Genomic DNA, 20035 nt, shown 5'->3' with positions numbered 1-20035 from the left:
GAGAAACTTAGGTAGGAGTACCACAAATCATGTGTTAAAGACCATGTATATAATTGTTTAAAAATCTTTATAATCGCAAGAAACTAAAAACCACCCAAATGTCCATGATCAAAAGAATGGATAAATAACTATTATTTATTTAAAAACATTTGCCCTCTGGAATTTTACCTAAGCACTTGCCAGATACTACCCTAACGTCTTTGAACAATTTTCTCATTTAATATTTATAATCTTGCAAGATGCACAATATTCTATCCTTTCCCACATGTAAGAAAATTTAGGCTCAGAAAATAAATAGTAAGTCAGATATTTCCCTGCAATATCATGGAGCAAGAATTTGTGTCAAGATCTCCCCTACTACAAACACAGTTTTCATTACCCAGTAATAATTAGGAATGTGTATTTTCAAAAATGAAACAATATGCTATTCTAAGCAAAATAACTTAAATTGGTATTACAAAAAAATATACAATAAAATAAAAGTAAAACAGTAGTTAACTCAGACCTGTACAAATTGCCAATAAGGTTGGAAATAATTTGCAATTCCTATTTTATGTGTATAAATATGTGTGTAAAACAATGGGGGGTGTTTCAGACCGGTTTATCTCAAACAATCTACTTAATATTGGCATAAGTCTCCTCAAAGTACAGTAAAAGTTGATCTACCTTTAGTATATGCAGAGCCCTTTTCTTTTTAGAGAAGTCTCACTATATTAAGTCATCTCTAAAGTGTCTGCCAGCTAACTCTAGGTGCTTATTCAGCTTCAGCTTTAAGCCTCCCCACCAGTAAACTTCAACGACACTAATTCATAACCCATGACACTCTTCTTTAGTGCAAAGCTTGGCTTACTAAAAATGCTCAGTTCAGATCAAGAGATAAATATCAAATGAAGAAATAACATCATTATCAGTTAAGAATCACATGCATGCTACTTCTAGCGATTAAAATTCAATAGCATAAGAGTGTTCAATTGGAGTGTTAGTTAGGATTTCACTCAAATATTTTCATCTACCAAATATTTCTTAAAGGCAGATCACTAGTCAAAATTTTTCATATTTCTCTTATTAATTTATTTTAGGCTATTACAATGCCCTTGCTGCACTTAACTAATACTTTCTCCAGGAAATGCTAACAATAAAAAACAATAATACAACTTAACAGTTAACTCCTTCTTTATTTGCTAAAAGTGCAAAACATCTCTCAATCAACAAACCAAAACCCAGACATTATACAATTATATTTGTTCCGGCAAAACAGGTTTCAAGTCTAGTGTCAACCCTAATACTGCCAAGTATCTTACACTGAAGATTATGAAGCCTCAGTGATGTTCAGGGGAAAGAATGTCATGCTCTCTGGGCAACCCCTGCACAGTTCACTTGCCAACCTAAAGTATGATTTTACTCTACCAAAGGCACAAATGTACTTATTCTATAATTTCTTTAAAAAATATTCAGGACCCAGAACATTGCCTGGCAAATAAAAAGTATTAAATAAATTAACGTTCACCCACAGACGCACCTGGCTGGCTCATTCAGAAAAGCATGCAACTCTTGATCTTGGGGTTGTGAGTGCAAGCCCCATGTTCGATGTAAAGAGTACTATAAAATAATAATAATAGTAATAATATTAATTGTTCATGTACAGAATTAACAAGCAAAATTTGGTAAAAAGTAAAAATTTTTAACTTGAACCTGTTGAAAATCTAGATGCTAAAAGAGAACATATTGCTAAGGACTTCATTCACTTTTTTTAAAAAAGTACAATTTTAAAAATACATAAGAAAAAGTTGTGATATTAAGACAAGATTTTCCCCAAAAATCTTCCTGTAGGCTATTCTGCTTAGAGCTCATATTCAGAATAAAAATTTTAAAAACATTAAAGAGAATAAAGGTAAAATTAACTTCTCCTACAAATAAAATTAGCTGCTCCCATTCCTGTACTTTCCCTATTTCTTTAAACTTTCAGTGACAGATTCAACATCTAAATGAAAGCATCTAGCAACAGCAGCAGGAAAGTGAAATGAACAGAATCATATTTAACAGAGGTCAAGGAAGGCTAATAACTCCTTTCTCAGCCTCCTGATTTGTCAATCAAGCTTAACTATCCAACCAGTCTACATTTTTTTGAATGACAAGTAACTAATTTTAGGAGCAAGGTCTGATTTATCTTGTAACCTCAACCCTGAACCTTCAGAAAAATTAGGAGACTACTCTGCCTATGGTATATAGTCAGTAATTAACTGAATAAATAAATAAATGAATGAATACAGCATTTTCACTCATGGTCACAAAGAATTGTCGATGACAACTCAGACATTATTTGTTAATTCAAAACACTAAAGTGATTAGGGTTAGACACACACAGCTTACAAAGAAGTGACCTATTCTAACGCAACCATCCTTTCAACGATGTTGGTTTCTCTTCTTGAATACTGAAGTCTCATTTGATTCAAAATGGATATAAAGTGAAAGGATTAATTCATTCACTTATTCATTCAGTTTACATTGATTCAGTGACATGTGCCATGCACAGCCTTCTCCAGGGGCCTCAGTCCATTATCCACAGAACAACCAAGAGTTATCTTTCTAAATAATCAGATAACATCATTCTCCTGCTTAACCTTCTAATAGCTTCCCTTCACAAGGATACCACAATCTCGAGTCTCATACTCTCCTCTCCCTCTCATTCATCGAGCGCTAACCATTATTTGTTCTTTCCTTATCTCTGGGTGTCTGTACTATGTTCTTCTACTTGGAAGAAGTAAGCAGACCTTCCCCCTATATCTTCACTTTATGCCACCTCATTAGTCCTGAATCAACTAAGTATCACTGCCTCAGAGAAGCTTTCTCTGACAATCCCAACCACCACTCGACTCCCTTTCAAATATCTAACTGCACATTATTCAGAGCATTTATTAGTACTTAACATTCTGTGTTCAGATGTTTATTGTGTGCATTCTCCCCCACTAGAATATAATCTCAAGGACAGAGACACAATCTTTTTCACCACTGAACCACCAGGAAAAGGAATGGTAACCTGCACATAGTAAAGGTCAATAAATATTTTTCAATTGTATCTGAGGAAGGCAGACATGAACAAATCATCACAATGTATAAGAAAGGTAACAAAGAAAGTTTTATACACTATAAAAGCCAAAAGAAGGAAGATGCTGAACCCACTGGGAATATTAAAATTAACTTACGTGGAAAACTTGTTGCTAGCTACAGTAAAGACTGGCAGAGGACAGAAATGGAATGGAGAGAGTAGTTATGAAGTCAATGCACTCATCCACGAAAGTAAATGAGAGCCCAAATAAAGGCACAGTAGCAGAAATAAAAATAATTGGGATGCCTGAGTGGATCAGTTGGTTGAGCATCTAACTCCTGGTTTCGGCTCAGGTCATGATCTCAGGGTCCTGAGATGGAGACTGCTGTCAGGGTCCACACTCAGTGCAGAGTCTGCCTGAGATTCTTTCCCCTTTCCCTCTCCCTCCCCTTCTGCTCCCCCCACCATACACTCTCTCTAAATAAATAAATAAAATCTTTAAAAATAGTAATAAAAATAACAGATTTAACAGTTTTCAGAAATAAAATCATTATCATCAGATTGGTAAGCAGATTTGATGTGTAGAATGAGGACAAGGAATGAGGCCAGGATGTCTCCTGGGTGACTGCTTTGGCCCCATTAAAGTACTGCTCTGAACCCAGGTGAAATATATAGAAAGATTTTTGGAACAATAATTATTAAGTCTGAAACACAGATATGTTGATATAAGTGACTATATGGTCAAAATGTTAAGTAAGCAATCTGGAGCCCTCACACTAAAACATAAACTTGAGAGTCATTTATTCCACCAATAAATACATAATCAAGTACATACAATGTGCTGGGGCTGTTCTAGACACTGAGGATACCATGGTGAACAAAAAAAGAAATGTCCCCACAAAACTTATATTCTATGGAGACAAACAATAAATAATACTGTAATGGCAACAATGACAAGGGCTATGGAAGAAAAAAAAATATAAAAGAATGGAAAGTGAGGGAGATGGGAGCTACTTTAGATAGAATGATCAGAGAAGGCCTCACTGATAAAGTGATAGCTGGACAGAATTAGACGAACTGAGGGATCAAGCCTCCTAATATTGAGTGAAGAACAATTCAGACAGAATTTAAGAGGTACAAAGACTCTGGCTCTGAAAAGAATATGAGTAGGAATGAATGGCAAGGAGGCTATTTTGCCAAACAAAGTGAATAAGAGGAGAAGAGTTAGGAAATAAGATTGCTGTAGAGGTAGCCAGGGACTAGATTACAATGGGAGTCATCACATACAGTGGCAGCATATTTCTTAGAAAAATTATCTAGTCGTACACATCCCAGTATTTAATACAGTGCTGAGACTATAGCACGTGCTTAATGAATTCTTTTCAAATTAATGAGTGAATAAATCAATGAATCCCCATTATATCTGACCACAATTTACATGTGACCAGTTCCCGATCTCCAATTCACCCCCAAAGGACAAATCAATTAGCAATTTAAAGGACTAAATTATAAGCTTTGGCAATCTTCAGAAGCAGAATTTTTGAAATCTTTTTAACAGTAACATCACCACTGAAGTACATATCCTTCCAAGGGGACTTCTTAAAGGAAACATCTACTTCAAAGTATATAATTTCAAGATTGTCTGCTAAAACAACACATCGTTTGATAAACCCTTCACAAAATAATCAAAATATCATTTTACACCAACCTCTGATCGTGTTGGACAGCCAACAGTTTACTACTTCAGCGCTATTCTAGGAAAAAATCATTTAAAATAGTTGGGAAAAAAATGATGTACCAGTTGTACAAGAGCAATAAGTAATATAATCCTAAAAAACACGGTTCAAAATATAGATTTACTGCATTCTGTCATTCCTAATTAATAGTATCAATCAAGCATTCACTCAAAATTCACCATTAAAACAAAGTATTTTTTGACAGCTAATAATCCATACTCCAAGAACTAAATGGTCTAGACTTAGAATCAGCAAGAATCTTCCAAGGTTATTACCATGTTCCCACCTTCAGGGAATTCCAAACTCACTGTTTTCCACACTTCCAGAGTAAATGCATGAAAATTTAAAACATTCTGAATATTTAAAACAAAGTGAATACTAATATTTTTAAAATTATCAACATTTAAAAAATGCACTTCATCAGAAGCTTCTTTACCTTCAGTATAGTGAATACTTGTTTCACTTTCACATTTACTCTTGCTTTTGCAAACTGAAATAAGTAAAATGTTCTTTATTCTACTAATCTATGCTAAGCATATATTGCTAAGTTGCTTTCAAGTATTTGATCAATTTCCTATACAACACTCAGTTCTAATTTCTTGGAGACAAGCACCAAGAGAGTGGAATCTTTTTCTATCAAAGCATCACCAACTCTCAGGGGGGAAAAAAAAAGTCCTAAAATCCAAATTAAGTAAAAACAAAAACAGAAAAATCTTTAACAATTAAAATTTATTTTAAATCAAGGAACATAAAACACTATCAAGTACAGCAAAGGACAAATGTAGTCCATCTCTACAGCATGTCCTATTACATTAAAGAGTCACAAAAAGAAAGACTAGAAATAGAAAAGGAAACAGAAACCAGTGAGAGAAATTGAGAAGTATAGGGAACAAGAGAAAAACAATCACTCAAGGACACTTTGTAAGTATCAATGAGGTCTTGGACACTCTCACTCAACCTCATAAAGTTCTAATGTCTACTAAAAAAAAATCAATCACATTACTTCACGACTCCCTCATATGTGAAACCTAAAGCAGAAGATTAGACAAGAGTTCTAATGGTCCCTTTTGAGCTCTTAAAACAAGAGAATCATAAAAAACATTTAAACATTTATGCTCTTTCAAAGAGAAGCATCTCTATTTTATACTCTAACAATTTTTCAACTTTGATAAATACTTAAAACTATATGTTGTAAAACTAAACTATTAACACACTGATTATTTCCACATGAGAATATCATTTAAGTGAAGACCAAGAAATGTTAATCCTCCTCCCTTTTTTTTTATTCTGTAGAAATACTAACCAATTTCAGTAATCATTCCACCAATTTAATCAGGTCAACACAAAACTTTTATTGGATTGGAATTCTAATTTTTCCAATTTTCTTTCTAACCTGTAGCTTTGAGTAGTTTATTGTGATCTGATTATACTTTTTCTTTAAACAACCATTAAGGAAAAAAAAATTCACCTTTCTAGATGTGTTGCCTATAACCTATTAGGAAAAAAAAAATTCACCTTTCTAGATGTGTTGCCTACAACCTATTAAAGCAAAAGGTCAGGCTAAAGAGGCAAAAGACTGAGATATTCAGAAAATGATTTAATTTTTTAAAATAATTTAGTTGGAATTAATGTCATTATTCCAAAACTTATCCACTCACATAAATCCACTGCTCATTCAAAAGGAAAGAATCCACCCACATCATGACATACCTGATATATATAAGCTGACTTGTATTAAAATAACTAAGCCTACATACAACATGGTGATACAAAATAACATTGGGCATATGAAGAAAGATACAAAACAGTACATACTATATGAGTGTTATCATAGAAAGTTCAAAAACATGGGCGCCTGGGTGGCACAGCGGTTAAGCGTCTGCCTTCGGCTCAGGGCGTGATCCCGGCGTTATGGGATCGAGCCCCACATCAGGCTCCTCCGCTATGAACCTGCTTCTTCCTCTCCCACTCCCCCTGCTTGTGTTCCCTCTCTCGCTGGCTGTCTCTATCTCTGTCAAATAAATAAATAAATAAAATCTTTAAAAAAAAAAAAAAAAAAGAAAGAAAGTTCAAAAACAGGCCAGACTAATCTATGGTATTAGAAGTCAAAATAGTGGCATCCTTCATGTGGGAAAGCAGTGCCTGGAAGGAAAGAGAATGGGAGCTTCTGAGGTATTGCAGTGTTCTGATTCTTGATCCAGATTCTGATTATCCATGTGTTCAATTTGTCAAAATTTATAGGACTATACAATTATGATAAACATTTTCTGGATCTGTTTCTTTAAATAAAAAATAATTTAATAACATTTACTGCTCTCTCGCTGTATTATGCATTTTAACATGTAAAAAGAGAAAAGGGTCTAACATCTCCACAGTTTTCAAGGCCCTCAGTAACTTACCCCCTACCTTACAAATCCCATATGAACACTAAAATTCTATATTCTTATTATTCCTCTCTCAGTAAAATGTTTAATGCCTTTATTCATGCTCAATTCCTCTTGATTTAACTACATCCTGCTCTTTCAAAGCTGTAACAATGCCCCACTTTCTTTTATTTTTTCCCAGCTCACACTTATCTTCCCCTTCTTTCATCTCCGTTGTTTTAAATGACCACTAAAGAACACCTAATATCTATAGGTATTAGGCACAGATATGTGCCAAATTGTGCCAAAATTGTAATAAATATTTTACAAACATTTTATTCACTCCTCAAGTGTTACTTCCAGCAGAGATGAGAAAAAAACATGCTCAGAAAAGGCAACTTGCCCAAACTCAAAAAAGTTCTAAGAGGCAGGGTCAAGATTCAAATCTAGATCTGTCTGACTCTAAAGCCCATGCTCTTAGCTACAGAGCTAGACTATCTCTATCGTATGCAATTAGCACATTATTTAATATTATTTTGTCCATATTAGTCATATTTTGTACCTTAATATCTATCTTTATATAATCCCACCATCCATGTTGTATAAATATATACTAACTCTATCAAGTCATACCTCACCTACCTTGAACTATGCTACGCGGCAATGTTATCTGGAAGACAACCAGGATGTAAAAGAAAGCACACCCAAAAATGGCAATGAAGGCTCAAAGTATGTATCATCACCAAGTTTATTCACTACAGATAACATATATTATTGACAGCAGGGGCCCTTAATTCTTCATAAATCACAGCATATTTATATTTATTTTCCATTTAATATTAAGAAGTCCAGTTATATAGCTTCTATTTTATAGCACAGTAAAAGTAAAAAAAAAAATAATTAAAGGACTGCTAAATATAGGAATAATAGTTGCAATGTAAAGTGATAGCTGAGTATAATAGCACATAAGATCAAAAAGAACAGTCCAATGTCACACAAGGTAATAATAAATGGTCCTCCTCCAACCTCCAACAAAATAATCGACATTCATAATGGCCCCAGCCAAGGAGAAAAAGTTTAAATGTAGTTGATATATTCTTCTTAATAAAGGAGAGAAATATGTAATAGTTATAGAAATAATTTTATCAAAAATGGCTAAAATGTACATTTCAGAGCTCAGCCAATAACTTGTCTCTTGAGGGCTCCAAATTAACATTACTGTAATATATAGCACACTCATTTAATCACTAATTATTCCAGCAATAGGACTTATCCTCTACTATACTTGTTTTTAGAAAGATTATAAAGGGTTAAGTGTGTGGGTTTTAGAATTAAAACCAGTGAATGGGTTCTGAATCCTACCTCTCTCTTTTACAGCCAGTATGACCTTGGGCTAGTTAGGCTCCCTCTGATCCCCACTTTCGTCATAAGTTACATAAGGATATTAAAACATATTTTCTAGAAAAGTGGAAAGACTAAATCAGATAACTTAATGTTTTTAACAGTTTCCAACATACAATAAAGTTCAAAATATGGTAGCTGCTTTTTTTTTTTTTTTTAAATAATCAAAGACCACGTCTTAAACATCTAACAACCAGAACAATGCGGGACACATAAGCAGCACTCAGTAAGTAGTTGGTGACTGGCCTGTATGATAAGAAAAGGGTAAGACTCTCTAATAGCACACAGCAGTGTCCAACGTGTAAACCTACTACTTTTATTTGTAAATATTTGCAAAATAAAATATGAAAGAACTAGAATTACTGAAAAATGATTCTTTTATTAAATTTTGGCTAGTCTGATATAAGAATTTCATAAACAAACTTAGCTGCTCAGCAAAGAAAACAAACAACTTTGAATAAGCTACCTATCAATGAAAGGTCTGAGTGATGATAGATGACATCTGTCAGATACTACAGAGAAGATTCCTGTTTTGAATGGGAGAGCTAATAAAATAATTTCTAAAGTAGCTTCCAAATATCCTTAAAAATAAACATAATTGGTAGATACACACATACCTCCTCCAAATCCATTCATATTCAAGTATCCCAACTCAACATTTACTTGCAATATAATTATTTTAAAAATAATTACTTTTTCTCTATTAGTACCTTTAATATAGAAACAGTTACTAATGTAAGTGAAAAATTTTTCCTACGACTCAAAAATAAGTCTAAACTTTTTAAATAAAACAAAATAGCAGAAGAAACAATAACATGGCAAAAGGCAACCACTACAGTTTATCCAAATTTCTTAATCTTCTCCTTTTTTATTTCCTTTTAAAGAATAATCAGCACCTTTTTAAATATCTTCCATTTTGCTAGGTAAAACAATAATCATATTTCTGTATTCAAAACAATGTTGAAACATGAACACATAACACTGAATTCTCCCATGACAAAGGAGAAAAAGGTTATTTTAAGGTTCTTATTAAAATATACAAAGTGATTTAAACATTTTTAAGGCTATGCTAACTAAAATTTAACTCATTAAAAAGTTGTAAAAACTTATGTTGAGACTTATTCTTACGTGACATATGAAATCTTACACAAGAATTAATCTGACCTGCTTTGTACCAAGTTATGCCATTCAAAAGTAACATCAGAAATTACAGGCTACAGCAATAAAATAAAACCGCAAGTCATTCTAAATAAAATAGAAAATAGCTATTTGTATTCAAATATTCCATTATCATGATTTTATGCTAATCATGTGATAGATATGATTAAAACTTATCCACAACACATGTAAATAAAACGTTCCACGATATTCCACCAGCCACCTGGTCACATACACAGAAACTGCCATATAGCTAAATGTTAAGAGTTCACAGCTCACCTACCTCCAACCACTGGAGTCTTCTCACTCTTTCTGCAACTCTATTCCCTTCAGTTTTTCTTTTTCTTTTTTCTTTATTTTTTCTTGGGGGAGGGGGCTGGTGGTGATGGTGGTGGTGTGGTGAAGGTTAGGGAGTATATTATACAGAATTATGAGTGGAGAAAAAACAGGGCAATTAAAAGTTTTAGTATATGAGGGATGAACATTAAGCACGGAAAGAATTAGCAATACTATCTTAAGATGTGATTTCTCGAAGTATGGAACTACAGATAAATATACATACATGTGTACACATCTAAAAGCACTTAAATACACTTTTATCTGGCAAGCTGTTCCTCCTTAGTAACTAAAAGTAAATTACTTGGCAGTCTTCTTTGTTTACAGCTTCTGTGTCTCTTCACTCTTTATTCATTACAAGAAACACATGAAATTACACTGGATTCTGAACAAGATCACTAAAATCCCTGCAAGTGGCAATTCAACTCTCATTTTGCTGCTTTAATAAAAGCAATAATTTCCCCAGTATACCCTTTACTTAAATAACTAGAGGGCTGGGTAGGTTGTCTGGATTTAGCAATGAAACATTCCATGTTTTTTAGAATGATTTTAATTTCAAATACTCTATCTCACTGTGAGGCCACATGATTAAATTCTGAGATCAGAACATATGGTCATTTTAGTGTGGAAAATAACAAAAACACTACCCATCTCATTTATAATCTCTATTTCCAAACTGCATACATCTTGAAGTAAGTTTGATAACAAATTTACAGAGCCCTTTGAACATGCAGTATTAATGAAGGGGAAAAGAAACACATATACTACAAAACAATGGAAGAAAAAAAATCATTTATACTTGGATTTGGAATAACAGCCAAGCATTTATATACTTATAGTCACAAGCACACAATTATTTCACAATATGCCTAAAAGCTCTCAGTTCAGTCCAGTCCTGCACTACCTTTAAAGGCCAGAAAAGCCCTACTTTGAAATATAATTAATCTTCAATAATTATGACAGTTATATTAACGCCAACTTTTCCTCAACATTACCTTCAAGTACTGAATAATATGCCAGAAATGTTAGTTCACAAAATTGTTACAATTTTTAAAACACTGATCCAAAGTTCTATCTATTCAAGTGCTACCTCTTAATGCAAGTCTGACAGGTGTCAAGACTTCTATGAGGTCTTCCCTCTAAGCTATTCCTTACCTATCTCCCTTGTTTTTTTTCCTAAATGCCTCCAGCTTTTGATTCCTTTATAAGGACAGTTGGCAGGTTCTTCAAATACTATCTTATACTATGCCCTGATACAGATATATCTCAACTCTAATATAAACTTGAAGCCAAGAATTGTACCTTCCTGATTCACGATAACAGTTACTAACCCAATTATATAATATACGGATAAAAATATGCTCACTGACCTTAACAAACCACTATAAATCCAAATCTTCAAAATACTGGGGTAAAAAAATGGCAAAGTAATTAAAAGAGCAAAATTCTTGAAAATCCAGGTAATTAAAAAACTGTCTTCTGTATTTCTTACTAAACTCAACTGACTCCATAAATAGGATATGTTTGAAGCCTCGGCATATCCTCAAATTTATATTTTATATAAATTTCATCATTACCAGGTGTGTTGCTCAGTTTATGCAATCTGCCTGGCTCAAAGACTTTGTAAAAGGAATTTTAAGAATGTACTTAAGTTCTCTTTCAATCCTATGACTTGGGACATATGTTATATTAATCTAGTTTTACACAATTATTTTCAATTTAGTTTGGCATCTGTATAATTTTAGAAGTATATTCACTGTAGAGATAAAATTTTAAAGTAGCTATTCAGCTTTAACCTGGCCACACTAACAAAAAAGCACAGATAATACAAAACAATGGATGATCCAAAAAGCATTAACAGTCAACTCTCAATTATTCGCATGTGGATTACCTAATATATATTTTAACCTATTTATGTTTGCTATTCTAATAGTATTTGCTCAGGAAATAAAAATTGATGCTAATAATTCACATAAAAGAAAAGACACATCAATCTCTTGTACAGGAGGAAAGAATATAAAATCTTCCCAAGCCACATACAAATAATGCTATTTAGATTGTGTAATTTAGCACTCTTCCATCATTATTCACCTTTTTATTAAGTGCAGGTAAATGAGAGTGGACTGTATTTAGCTTGGTGATAGTCAGAGATACAGATACACAGGCATGCAAACCATTCACTCACCCCACTGTGCTTTTCACAGCCCTATTTTCAGTAGCCTGAGACCTGGGAGGGGGAGGAGGCAGCAAGTCACTGCAGATGATCACTTAAAAGGAAATTGAGAGTCGACTATAATTTACATTTAAAGTGCTATGAAATACCATCACTCCTACATGTATTATTACTGTTTATGGGAATACTTCTCATAGTGATTTAACAAGGCTTTCTTGTTAACCTTGCTTTCTTTTTAACCTTTCAATATCCCAGAAACATGGTGATATCTGAGGATCACAAAGACGGAAGGTGACAGTGCTACACATGTAATGCAGTACGCATTTTAGAGATCCAAGAAACTGAAGCCCAGAGAGATTAAATAGTATGCCAACATCGTGCTTAGATTAAGAAGAGTAGAACTGAGTTCTCCAGACACCAACTTCAATGCTACAGTCTTGCAGTTTCTTCAACCAAAACTCCCCTCTTGGCTTCTGAGATCATAGTCTTGCTAGTTTTCTTCTCGGGCTCTCATCCTCTAACACTCAAATCTTTAGCTCTTTCTCCACTTACATTCTTCCCTGTCTCCACCGCCTACGCAGAGGAGAATCAGATCACAAGTTTAGAACCATTCTAGTATTTGCTGCTACCTTTTATATATCTCTGATTGACTTAATCACCTGAAATTCAAAGTACAAAGCTGAACTAATCATCATCCCTGCAAAATGGATTTCTTCATTTCATGGTACCATCAATCTCACTGTCCCTCAGGACTGCAGACCTAAAATGTTCTTTTACTTCTACTGTCCTTAATGCTGTATTACTCCATTTCCCATCTCTCTTTCTATTCTGACATTCAATAAATGCTTCGGTTATTATTATATGATAGATGCTGGGGAAGCTTAAGATCCAGTGAGGGAAAAACAACTAGACAAAGAAGTTAAGGCAATGACAAGTGATATTTAGAAAGGAACAAACAAAATGTGGAAAAGTAGAGGAGGAAGCAATGAACTCCCAAAGAGATGATTTCTACAAGTTGCAAGTGATCTAGACCTTAAAGAATTAGGATTTCAATAAAGAGTACTCAAAATGAAATTCTAGGCAAAGAAAATGACCTGCACAAGGTCAAGTAAATAGAAACTGAATGCCATATGCAAGGAATAAATAATTTTTGTCTAAAGCAGATTCTCAACCAGGGGTATAACACAATCTTTAAGGCGAAAGAACAAGTATGGGGAGGTAGGTGTTTTGGACTTGTGAACTTTCCCCATTCCCTCTGAAGAAGCACTATGTGTAAAGAAGGAAGAGAGTGTCTTACATAAGTAAACTCTGTAGAGAGGCTGACAGAATAGTATGATTAAGACAGTATAGAAGATAATAATTCTGGAATAAATCATAAAAAGCCTTCAATGCCAAGTTAAGAAATCTGAACTTTATTCCGTGAGCAAAAACGAGCCAGAGAAGTGAGAGTATGAATGTGTTTTATTTATTTATTTATTTAAGGGAATGATAAGATCAGATCTACATTTCAGGAACATAAACCTGGCGATCGTATAGCAGAGAAAGTGAAAAAAAGGTGAGAGAAAAGATTTTACATCATCCAAATGAGATAATAAAGATGTGAACAAGACGAATGACAATGCAATAGGAAAGACTAGATTCATTTAGCTATTTCACAGGCAAACTGAAGGAACATGGCACCTGAACAAAGATAACCTGTAGGTCTCTAGCTTGATTATTACAAAGGATGGTGGTAGTAACTAGAAAATGAAGAGGGAGTATGCTTTGGGGTGCAAAGTTTTACACATCAGGCCTTTTAGATGAGTAGTAGACACATAATGCTAATATGTTTTGCAAGCTTAAAAGAAAGAGACTGAATAAAAATGTAATTATCATAACCACCTCAACACATGGATTTTTTTTTTTTTTCAACTCATGGATTTTTGAAGCCCTCAGTGAAAAGGCTGTTCAGGGACAAAACACCATAGGAGAGAAGGAAAGATCAAGGACAGAACCTTAAGGTTCACTTGCTTATGGAGCTGGAAGACCAGTCAGGGAACAGAGGAAGGAACAGCATGAGAGGTAGGAAGAGAAGCAGAATATTTCACAGAAGTCAAGTGAAGAAGTAGTTGCAAGAATAGCAATAGTGTAGTGCCTACAAGTGCATGATCTGCAGTTAGTCACTCACTAAACCTATGACCCGGCTGAATTACTTACCTGAATTTCAGATCTTTAGAATTTTAAAGTCTATATCTTCAACTGTAAAATAGGGATAAAAAGAGTACCTCAAACAGTTATTAAAGATTAAGTGAGATAACATATTTTAGAGCCTGGAACAAAACTATTAATACAGTAGTAGTACTAAAATAGAATGGGGAACTTAAAAATGCCAATGAATTTTGCAGGAGATTACCAGCATCCTTTAAAAACCTATTTTCAGTACACGGGGAAAGCTGTGCTTAGAAGACGATAGTGGTTAAGGAAAAAGGCTATAGAGTGAGGATGAACTATTCTTTCTGTGAGCCGATGGAAAAATAGCTATTTTGTTACTTTATCTTTCCACACCCCCCACCATCATCCCTTGCCTGGTATAGTACCTGATCCATATGAAGTATACAACAAATGATTACTAAACATAAGAAAACTTCCAATAGGAAGGAAGAAATGAAGAAGAAAGGGATCTTAGTTCTACAAAGAATCTTAGAGGAAACAGTGCTAGAAGCATAAAATTCCTTTCCAGGTTAGCCTTGAAAGGGAACAGAGATGCTTTATTCCCTGACCCAGGGAACCAGAAGATAAGTATGTATAAAACATAAAGGAGAGAAGACAGGCACACGAGGCTGACTCAGTAGGTAGAGCATGTGACTCTTGATCTTGAGGTCCTGAGTTCAAGCCCCACATTGGGCACAAAGATTACTTTAAAAAATAAATAAAAGGGAGGAGTCAAGGGAATTCACATTAGACAGCTTCGACCTTCTTAGTAAAGAAATGTAAGTTTTCTGCACAGTGTAGGAGTATTTCAAAGTTAGTCTGAAATCTGAAGAAAACAAATTAGTTGATTACTCCATTTCAATATATATTGACCTTCATTTCTAACTCCAACATCCTGGTCTAGTTCCCACCATTTCTTAGATTACATCAGTGGCTTCCTAAGCAGCTCCTTTTCCTGCTGACTTTTACCTTTCCCAAGGTGTGGTACAGTCTCTTGGGAGCCCATGTTTCCTTTCATTATGTCCCCCACTATTCTTATGAGAAGTAAGTCACTCTGTGAAGCTTTCTCTGATCCTCTACCCACCAAATATTTAATCATTTCCTCCTCCAGGCTACTTCTGGTCCTTGTACAGTTTGGTTACTTTATTTATTGTTCTGTATTGCAATCACTTTATTAATATCTGTTCCAGTAAACTCCTAAAAAGGAGAATAACATCTTCCTTATCTTCATTCCTCCAGCACTCAATTCAGCATTTAGTAAATAATATGCATTCAGTCAATGTTTGTTTTGTCTAACTCCAGTCAGCGATTAAACAACATGAGCAATCTGCTCACTAGAAAAAAATAAGAAAACAAAAAGTAGTGTTCAAATCTGCATCAGATAACCTTCCTACTTTTCTAAGTATGAAACAGCAACTAAGACAATTGTTGTATTCTTTCTAACGGAAAAGTAAAAGAATTGGATAATCAAAAAATATAAAACTCAATACTTTTAAATAAATTCTAATACTTAGATTTGAATACAGTTTTGTCCATGTCCTGAAAATTCACTTTGAACACAATAATTAAATTGCTGTACAATAAGAAGGACTTACACAGGAAGAATACTCTGTGTCTTTTCAAGTTATTAAGTACCAGAAATGTACTATAAGACTGATAAAAAAACAAAAACAAAAACAGGCTATCCTTGCAGTGGAAGTGACTAAGGGAAGCAGTTTGGTTTCAAAATAGATATTGGCATGCAAAGCAGAGAGAGTATTTAAATTATATCAATAGGAAATATCAGGGACTTTCACAAATTAAGTAGAATAGTTGTTTGAACAAAACTGAAAGCAACAATCACCAATAAGTTTACTGTGAGATCTACTGCAATCGAGTTCCTAAACTAGATCAAAATTAGTTCACCAACAATTTTTAATTGAAGTACACTATGTATGAACTAACTACCAAAACCAAAGCACCTAGAACTCTCCTGGGCCTCAAGAAGCTTGCAAGGCTAGCCAAATGATTGTTACTAAGAAATTTTCTGGAGTCAGAGAAAAATTCCAAGGTTCTATAGAATAAAATACTACATTTTATCTTAAGTACATATAATACTCTTCGCTCAGACCAAATTTACTGGTAATCTCACAGAACACTTCTTTACAGTTGTTATATTCAAGAACTCTACTTCAGACAGACTATACCCAATTAATAGTACGTCTCAAAAAAAGGAAAGCCTCAATACCAGAATTCCTTATTAACAAGTTTATAATGTTCCAAACAACTCTGAAATATTTTAAATGCGATACAAATAGTTTTCATTTCATAGTGTGGGAAGACAACTAACGTTTAGTTAACATCACTCACAATAGTATCAGCTCCTGTACTGAGTATTTTAAGTATTCATTTACTTCTCACATTCTTAATAACCCTTTGAAGTTATCTCTCTTTGAGATGAAGAAACCAAGAGTGAAGCAACGTCAAATAACTTGCCCCACTTCACCTAACTATTAAGTATCCCAGCTGAGATTACAACCCAGAACTATTTGACTGTACAGTCTGATCTCTTTACCCTATACATTGATGGTTCCTTTAGGAATTACAATGACCATGACCTCTATTTAACAATGAACTTTGTGAGACAGCTACACAATGAATTTCTCAAAGGTTACATAAAAACAATTAAAATGAGAGCAAACACTGCCTTCCCATTAAAAACATGTAGTTTTGGTCACCCAAACTTTACCTGAAACGTACTGTAATCCCATCCACAAGCAGCTGCCCTTCAGCAGCAACCCAGACTGCCCTATACTTCTCAAACTACTACTATAATTCCTCGTGAACTTTCTTCAGGTTAGATCCACAAGACTTCTTTAAATCCACAAACCTTCTTTTAACAATGATACGTCTGTCGGAATAGCAATTCCTTAACAATAACTTCCCTGTATAATAAACTACTTTTTTATTCTCATATAGCCTCTCTTACTTGTATATGCCTTTTGCAATCAATTTCAATTGGCTATGTATATTCCGAACTAAACTATATTTTATCAAGGCAAGCAGAAATAGCATTTTCTGCTTGTTGCATTTCCTAAAAACATCTATCAACAATGGCGTTCACAAAGTGCTCAGGAAATGTAACATTTTAAATAGTAAACGTACAGACTCATCTGTGCACTTAAGTTTGAAGTAAATCAAAGGTATCAAATCAAATTTGTACATTTTTTTACAAACCAAAATTCTGATACCAACCACAGAACTATTATATATAGGAGCTCAGCAAAGTCAACCTAAAGCACAAATATAACTTACTTCTATCACCACATCCAAGCCAGCTTTTAATGAGAAAATTAAGACAGAAGATCTATCTAATAAGTGCTCTTTTCACATCTAAACACATTCGCCCACGAAATTAAAGCACATCTGTTACAGAACTCTAATGCTAATTTGGGAGCCTGTGGGAATTTTTTGTTAGGAAATTTACTAAAAAATATTTTCCCACACATATTTTATATAGATTTTTCATGTGTATTTTATATAGTCGTTTCCAAACTGTTACACAAAAGTCAAAAGCTTTACATCTTTCTACACTAATACTCAAACCCTACCTGCTGAAAAAAGTTCCAATTTAGTGCATTAGAACCCTTCTGCCTGTTAACACCAAGTACCTAGTTCCCCCAAAACAAACTCCCTTAACTTCCAGAATATTCTTACAAAAATGTACTCTTGTAGCTAAACAAAAAGTGGCCGTTTAGTTTATAACAGTTATCTTACGCTATGAAATACAAAACACAACAAATTAGACAATGCACTATGCTTTAAATACCAGAGATGAGCCTCAACAATGGAGCCCGCGTCTGACAAATACTTTAGATAAGTCATTACGTCAAGCAGAACATAGGTTAAATTTTTTAAATTTTTAATGAAATGTTTACGACTTGTTTTTAACTTCCCAAAGTGTTTTTCAGATCTCAAAAAGGAAACTGATTCTATATAGCAGAACCAGCTTATGCTACAGCCGGTGTGAAATATGACTTCTTCGGAATCAGTAGACCAAATCCTGTTTACCGTGGAAGAAAAAAGAAAAACCTTGTATATGACTACTATAGCTTCAGCGAGATATTGTCGAATAAACTCCAGTACGGTGACTAATAGAAGATTCACTGGCCAGTAGCTGGATTAGATCCTTAAAAACACAACCGCGGGGTTCGCCCAGTTCCGAAGGTGTAAACAAACCCGTCGCCACTGCAGGAGGTAAACAATGAACCTGCAGCTAGGGTGAGGGGGCGGTCTTTGCCAACTACAGTCCCAGCCACCCGGGAAAGGGAAACGGGAATGAACTACAGCGTGAACCAGACACTTAACCATAGTCACCGCTTCTAGGTTTCACTACCGAATTATCAATGCTGCGGGTCCCCCAGGGCAGTGGGCAAAGAGAAAAGCAGTCACGCAGGCAAGCAAGAACCCAGCAGGTCCGGCTTCTGCTCTGGGGGACGGGGAGGGCAGGATGTGGTCGCTCTTCCCTCAGACATCTCCGGCAACCTAAATAACAGCCTCTACCGGCCGCCTCCAGGCGAATGGCTGCACGAGCTCCAGGACCGGAGTTAAACGCTTCCTCGGGGGTCCAAAGAACCCAGAGGGTCGCCGGCTCCGCTGAGTCCCGCTTGGCGTTCCCCAGCCCCCGCCGCACCCCGAGGCCCGGAGAAAGGCGCGGGGCGAGAGAAGCAGGCACCGGGAAGGGGGATGGGTCCCGGGAGGCGGCCCCGGGCTTGGCTCTTGCGGGCCAGCAGGCGGGGCTGGGGCTCTGCCTCCCGCACCCCCGCCGGTCCCGTGCGGGGCCCGCCTGCCACCGGCCCCGGCCCACAGCCCCCGGCTCCTCCCCAGCAGCGCGCCCTCCCTCGCCGGCGCCCGCGGCGCCCCGCGTTACCTCGGGTCAGATCCAGCGGGACGTTCTCCTCGCCGCTGTCATTCCGCCCTGCGCGAAACAGACACACAGCTCCAATTAGGATTCGCTGGCAGGCCAGCGGCGGCAACCCTGGCTCCGGCCAGAGCCCCTAATCGCTCCCCTAGCCCACGGCCAGGGGGAGGCAAGAGCCAGGGGTCGCGGGCCCCAGGCGGTGGGGAATGAGGGTTGCAGCGGGCTTACCTCGTATTCGGAGGTTCTTCAGCGAGCGGCCGCGGCCGATCGCCGCCATATTGACGGGTTTCAGTCACAACACCGGAAACCTCGCCCAATCGCGCGAGAACCCCTTCCCCTCCCCGCGCTCCGTGCCCGCCCCCGGCGGCATCTCCCCCGCCCCTCTGCGGCGGCGGGCGGCGGGTGGTGCCGGGGCGTGGAGGAAACGTGGTTCCGACCCAGGGTCTCCGTGCGGCTCCCGGCGTGCGCACCCGTCCGCCCGCCTGGGAGCCCGAGGTCGCGGCTGCACGCCTCGTCCTCCGAGAGCAAGTCTCCGGGAGGCGGCATTTCCCACGAGGGGAATCCCATTGATGGAGTTTGCAGCGTGGAGGATGCTTCCCCTCCAGTGCCGCGGAAACCGTAATCAGAGCCGAAGCGAGCCGGGAGGAGGCCGGGATGCGGCCGCTCGCCACCTGCGGAAACCATCCTGCCCCATCTCCAGCTTGCTTTCAAGCCTTCCCTTCCTTATTGATC

At 36.5% G+C, this 20035-nt stretch overlaps 1 protein-coding gene across 7 annotated transcripts in view; it reads right to left on the bottom strand.

The window, feature by feature from the left end:
- Positions 1 to 19652, bottom strand: part of RICTOR (RPTOR independent companion of MTOR complex 2) — a 116243-nt gene extending 96591 nt beyond the window's left edge. For 4 of the 7 annotated variants that reach the window (XR_004624309.1, XM_034656975.1, XM_034656977.1 and 1 more), the window contains exons 1-2: positions 19532 to 19652; positions 19313 to 19360 (exon numbers count right to left, since the gene is read on the bottom strand). Coding sequence is in view for 4 of the 7 variants with exons in the window: in XM_034656975.1 (XP_034512866.1) it covers positions 19313 to 19360; positions 19532 to 19580 (97 nt within the window). In the remaining 3 variants the exon portion in view is untranslated. Of the gene's footprint in view, positions 1 to 9987; positions 12268 to 19312; positions 19361 to 19531 lie in introns of those variants that run through there. The other 3 variants (XM_034656978.1, XM_034656976.1, XM_011218987.3) reach the window with 3 other exon arrangements.
- Between the last annotated feature and the right edge of the window lie 383 nt (positions 19653 to 20035).

The sequence above is a fragment of the Ailuropoda melanoleuca genome, chromosome 3, assembly GCF_002007445.2.
Source record: "Ailuropoda melanoleuca isolate Jingjing chromosome 3, ASM200744v2, whole genome shotgun sequence".
In the NCBI taxonomy this organism is placed as follows: domain Eukaryota; kingdom Metazoa; phylum Chordata; class Mammalia; order Carnivora; family Ursidae; genus Ailuropoda; species Ailuropoda melanoleuca.
This window is presented reverse-complemented; position numbering and strand designations above follow the sequence as displayed.